The sequence below is a fragment of the Lucilia sericata genome, unplaced genomic scaffold (genome assembly GCF_015586225.1).
Source record: "Lucilia sericata isolate MDLA Ls3-8-SP2 unplaced genomic scaffold, ASM1558622v1 Contig000154F_arrow, whole genome shotgun sequence".
NCBI classification, from domain to species: domain Eukaryota; kingdom Metazoa; phylum Arthropoda; class Insecta; order Diptera; family Calliphoridae; genus Lucilia; species Lucilia sericata.
In genome coordinates this window covers 355,001-360,803 of record NW_023994185.1, presented here as the reverse complement: position 1 = coordinate 360,803, position 5,803 = coordinate 355,001, and the positions used below count along the sequence as shown (strand labels likewise).

Sequence of the window (5,803 nt, the reverse complement as noted above, 5' to 3'; positions counted from 1 at the left end):
AAAAATTGCGACATGTACCTTGCGCACAAGGTTTACATGGACAGCCAGCCAGCCAGACAGACAGACATAGCTTAATCGACTCCGAAGCCGATTGATATACTTTAAGGTATAGGACGAATATTTTTGTGTGTTACAAACATCAGCACAAACCCAATAATATACCCTCCCCACTAAAGTGGTGTAGTGTATAAAAATTGTTCAGCAGCTGATCGAATATGCATCATTCACAATAAAGCCAGTGGTGAGTTTTTCTTGTTAAACAAATTTTTGTACCCTGATCATATTTGAATGATTTAAAATACGGGTTTCGGTATCACAAAATATCGTTAAAGTAATCTAAAATATTTTCAAAATAAACTTTTTAAAAATGTTAGTACGAGAACGACTACTTTAAGAACTTGGAACTCAGATGAGTATGGGAACAGACATATTACAATAATTTTAAAACGAGATAACTTTGGAGGATTATTTCGAAAATATTAAAAACTGTTTATAAATAAATCAGAAATTAAAACGTTTTCATTGCCTTGATTTTGATTCAGTACCCATTTTCAATTAATAAAATACAGAAATAATTTATTTAAATTTTGTTTTAATATTTGTTTAAGATTGTCAAAACTTTCAAAAATGAATTATTTGCAAAATGTTTTGTGTAGCAAAAGCTCCAAATTGATTATTTTAAAATCGTATAAATTCTTTATTAATAATATTATCAGAAATGAATCAAAATGTTCTGCTAGCACAAAAAGTTCTGGATTTAATAAATTAAGCATTGAAAAATTGGATTTGAAAGATAAAAGAGTATTGATAAGGTAAATATTAATAACAAACATTAATAATATTGAATTTGGGCATTAGAAAGGAATCCGAAAATTTTAATTCTTTTTCATTCTGAATAATTATGTATATATGTGAGATGTCCCCATTGTTGGATCTTTATCAAAATTTTTTCAGAGTTGACTTTAATGTGCCCCTAAAAGATGGAAAAATTACAAGTAATCAAAGAATCATCTCCTCTTTGGATAGTATTAGATATGCTTTAGAGAAGCAAGCAAAATCCGTAGTACTAATGTCCCATTTAGGACGACCAAATGGTCAAAAGAATACAAACTTTTCTTTAAAACCAGTAGCAGAAGAATTGAAGAAACTTTTAAATAAAGATGTAACATTCTTGACCGATTGTGTGGGTTCCGAAGTGGAAAATATTTGTAAAGATCCTCCAAAGGGTAGTGTTATCTTACTCGAAAATCTTCGCTTTTATGCCGAAGAAGAAGGTAAAGGTATCGATGCTAATGGCAAAAAAATAAAGGCCGATAAGGAAAAAATCAAAGAATTTCGCAAAAGTTTAGCCCAACTGGCAGATGTTTATGTCAACGACGCCTTTGGTACGGCCCATAGAGCGCATAGCTCCATGATGGGTGAAGGTTACAAATATAGAGCTGGTGGGTTTTTACTAAATAAGGAATTAAAATATTTCTCACAGGCTTTACACAATCCGGCTAAACCCTTTTTGGCTATACTTGGCGGTGCTAAAGTGTCCGATAAACTGCCACTAATCGAAAACATGTTAAATAAAGTAGATGAACTGATTATAGGTGGTGGAATGGCATTTACCTTTCTTAAAGTTATATGTGATATGAAGATAGGAAACTCATTATTTGACAGCAAAGGCTCTGATTTAGTTATGGGAATAATGAAAAAAGCTTGTGAAAAGAATGTTCAAATCCATTTGCCAAACGATTTCATATGTGGCGTGAGAATAGATAATAAAACTGATGTTAGTAATGCTACAATTCAGTCGGGCATACCAAATGGTTTTATGGGTTTGGATATTGGAAATGAATCAAGAGAGATGTTTTCCTGCCTTATATATAAAGCAAAATTAATTGTTTGGAATGGGTAAATAATAAAATATATATGTATATAACATGGTTTTTCATATACTTATTTTTGTAGTCCGCCAGGTGTGTTTGAACTTGATAAATTTTCTCAGGGCTCTAAAGCAGTAATGGATGCTGTAGTTAAAGCTACTGATAATGGAGCTGTTTCAATAATTGGTGGTGGTGATACAGCAGCTTGTTGTAAAAAATTCAAAGCCGTTAAGAAAGTGTCTCATGTATCAACCGGGGGAGGAGCTTCACTTGAACTTTTAGAGGGAAAACAATTACCAGGTGTAGAAGCATTAAGTAATGCTTGACAAGCACTATAAATAAATTTTTATTAATTTTAAATAATATCTAGCTAATAATAAAAACAATTAACATCTAAAAATATGTACATATATTTCTGTAGAAATAACCATCAAATTTTGATTTATTTTAACTTTTACTCAACCTTTCTATAACAGTTTTATGGAAATTGGACACGAACTCTTGATTGAATAACCTACTAATTACCATAATATTTTTGTGAATCTATTTGTAATATTTTGTTATGCTATGGAATACCCATATTCATATGTAAAAACACTCTGGTAACATCAATTTTTTGAATTCTCATTCAGATGATTTTGACATATGTATGTAACTAAAATACAATTCTTGTTGTTTTTGTGAACTTGTCACCACCTTGATGAATATCGGCCATGCTTTGCTCTTTTTTGCAGTTTTTTAGTAATCTCCTAGTATTCTTCTAATCACTGGCAAATAAGTAACGTCTGCTCGCAAAGTTGCTTCTGGTAATAAACACACACTATATATCGGGAATATAGTTGGGACAAAAAAATAAATAATTTCTTTTATTTTATAAATAAACTAAATTTCTGTGTTCAAATACTTTTAAAACAAAAAACATGGCCAATATCTGTGCGAAAACTTTGTTGCCGGCGAACCGTATTTTGGGAGCAACAACAAAAACTACTGTTTGCAGTCAACGTGGAAAGTAAGTGGTGTCTCTAACCTTTTGTACTTAAACATTATCTTGGTTAGATGTTCTTCATCCGGCCGGGTCAATAGAACATTTACACATTGGTTTTAATTGTTAAGCACATGTTGTAAATATTTTTTTAATTTGGTTTATTATAATATTTGCAAAATTTTTTATTTGCTTTCTTTTAATCAATTCGAAATACACGTAGTATACTCATGTACTTGTGGGGGGAATGTTCTAATGAGATTTTCCATGAGTACTTTTTTATTCATACAATAATTTTCTTTCAGTTCTGTATGTTTTTTTTTTTGTTTTTGTTGTCATTCAACGCAAGGTCATATAAAGTGCAAAATAGGAAAAAATTAACGTTTTTTGTTTCTATACCAAAAGTACATGTAGAATTACATTCATACATATGATGTACTATTTGGAGAAGAAGAGAGTTTACTAAGTGAAATGTTTAAAATATATACATTTTACTATTTATCTCATAAAATATTATAATTTATACTAATTTTTATCTATCAAGAGAGTAAAACTTCATAAAAAATTATATTCATATCGTTAAATAAACACATTTTAGTGATTTTGCACAGTGAAGCAACTTGTAACAATAAGTAGCCGGCGAATTTTATAGAGCGGAAACTCAAAAAAAAGCTCAAAAAATGACACCTACTAGTAAATAATTGGGCTCGATTAAATAAAAATAAAAATAATAAAAAATAATTTTTGAGATCTTCATACATACCTATTAGGTATTTACATCACGCATGGAATATTCAGTACTATTGTACTTTTTTCAGTATTTTTTGTCATTGAAAAATACATTTTTCTAAACTTTAGATTAGTTAATAAACTATTCCATAGACTAGTCAAGAGACTACTCCATAGACTAGTTAATAGGCTAGTCAATAGGCCTGTTAATATGCTAGTCAGTAGGCTAGTTAATAAACTAGACAACAGAAAAATACAATTTTCTAAACTTTAGATTAGTCAATAAACTATTCCATAGATTAGTCAATAGACTAGTCAATAATAGGCTAGTCAGTAGGTTAGTGAATAGACTAGAAAACAGACTCGTTAATAAACAAGTAAAAAAAATAGACCCTAGATTAGTCAACTGACTAGTCCGCAGACATGTCAATAGATTAGTCCACAGCTAGTCAATAGACTAGTCTGTTGACTAGTATACTGGATAAGTTAATAGACATACCACTTATCTATATACTTTTCCACATACACTAGTTTAAAGCTTCGAAATGTAATAAAGTACTCAAAAAAAAATGAGTACCATTTCATTTTACATTAACAATATATTTTATGAAAAAATTAATTTCATCTAAAAAGATAATTATTTAATAACATTAAAATTTTTAATAAATAACACAAAATATCTTTTAAATGTAATTTTTAAAATATTTGTTTAATTAATTAATTTTAAAAAATTATTTGATTTTTATCATTTCTTTCCATAGTTCTTAATGTTTTATTAATAAATATATTTTAATAGCGTTGGCCCAAATTAAAAACCCCTTTATATAAAAGTTTTCGAAATAATCGAAAACATTGCTTCTAAACAGGGAAAATCGCAAATATCTATTCCTAAAATAACCACAGACAATGTATTTTATGAGTAAAAAAAGAATGATGAAATTTCTGATAAGGCGATGAAACTTCTCATTTAAATACCTGCCATGAATTAATATTTATAAAACACAAACAAATGTTCATATTTAAATTTGTTAAAATAAGAAAAACTACAACATTTTATTTGTTGTTTTCATTTAAATATATATTTAAAAAAGCTAGTATTCATTTATTATTGTTTTGATTTTACAAAAATTATTCAAATTTAAAAGATGTTCTTAAGTAAACTTAATACAGCATATGTATGTATGGCAATATGTACATATATCAGAAAAAAACATATTTGATATACCTCTCCCTTGATGTATATCCATTTATACACAGAATTATGGTTTTTTTCCCCTGATATTACGAAGGAATTATGACAATGCACAATTTACTGTTTTGGAGTAAAATGTTGCTTCAAACATAATACTGACACAAATGCAATTATTTTTTATATTTTCTTTTAAGTGAAAATATATGGGAGTTTTCACTCTTGACCTTGATTTTTTTTATTTTAAAAGTAAAAAAAAAAAACATTTAGAAAATTTATGAAAAAGTATATTATTCAAATACAAGTAATATCTACATATGTATATATTAATATATACATATATACTAACCAATTGCAGACAAATAATATAATAAATCTAAAGATATATAAAATAAATAATTAATATATAAATAAAATTTTACTCTTAAAGAACACAAACATTGCTTTGTTTTATGATATGTTCCTAAAATATTAAAAATCTATTGAAGACCTTTCTCAAAATATTTTGGAACACGCCGAAAAGTCATCTCTAGCAACAAAACTTTTTGGAAAACATCAGAAAAGAAAACATTGTAAATAGTATGTTTGCATATTTTGAGAGTAATAAAGAAATAATTAGAGTTCTTGTTTACAAACATTTAACTTCCATCACAAGATCGACAATTTCGAAGATTCTTTAAAATAATACAATATAATATTAAATTATATTTGTTTAAAAACAAACTAATCAATTCGATATTTAAAAAACAAGCAATTAAAACAAATGACAGGAGATAAGTAAAATTAAACCGGTTAAAACCAATCCAAAATTAGATTTGATTAATATAATTTTCTTTAAATAAAAAAAGGGAAACTGTTGCTATGAATTTGTAGTTAACGGCCTTTTGCTTGATATTTTAGAAGGTAGACAAATAAAAGACAAACTAAAAACAAATAGAAACATAATCCATATACGATTTGATTGATAATGATGAATAACGAAAAATTAACATGAATAAATTGATATTTACTATACAAAAATTCTACAGAAAA

The 5,803-nt window shown here is 27.5% G+C and overlaps 2 protein-coding genes across 3 annotated transcripts in view; both read left to right on the top strand.

Moving 5' to 3' along the window:
• The first annotated feature begins 442 nt into the window (after positions 1 to 442).
• On the top strand, positions 443 to 2,236 carry LOC119601289 (phosphoglycerate kinase-like). Of its 2 annotated transcripts, none has more exons than XM_037952116.1 (3): positions 443 to 812; positions 955 to 1,899; positions 1,957 to 2,236. In XM_037952116.1, the coding sequence occupies exons 1-3, from the start codon at positions 628 to 630 to the stop codon at positions 2,195 to 2,197; spliced, it is 1,371 nt and encodes a 456-aa protein (XP_037808044.1). In that variant the 5' UTR covers positions 443 to 627; the 3' UTR covers positions 2,198 to 2,236. The 2 variants fall into 2 exon arrangements, with proteins under 2 accessions (XP_037808044.1, XP_037808045.1); XM_037952117.1 differs by having other exon boundaries at positions 726 to 812; positions 917 to 1,899; positions 1,957 to 2,197.
• A 356-nt stretch (positions 2,237 to 2,592) lies between these two features.
• LOC119601272 (aspartate aminotransferase, mitochondrial) overlaps positions 2,593 to 5,803 on the top strand; it is a 9,594-nt gene continuing 6,383 nt past the window's right edge. The window contains exon 1 of the mRNA XM_037952100.1: positions 2,593 to 2,880. Coding sequence (XP_037808028.1) covers positions 2,792 to 2,880 — 89 coding nt within the window. The 5' untranslated portion in view covers positions 2,593 to 2,791. The remainder of the gene's footprint in view (positions 2,881 to 5,803) is intronic.

Bases quoted from the DNA above. Each gene is read 5' to 3' on its own strand.
- LOC119601289 (XM_037952116.1), top strand. From the start codon at position 628: ATGAATTATTTGCAAAATGTTTTGTGTAGCAAAAGCTCCAAATTGATT. The intron at 813-954 runs GTAAATATTAAT...AAATTTTTTCAG, and splicing joins GATAAAAGAGTATTGATAAG to AGTTGACTTTAATGTGCCCC. The intron at 1,900-1,956 runs GTAAATAATAAA...TTATTTTTGTAG, and splicing joins AAATTAATTGTTTGGAATGG to TCCGCCAGGTGTGTTTGAAC.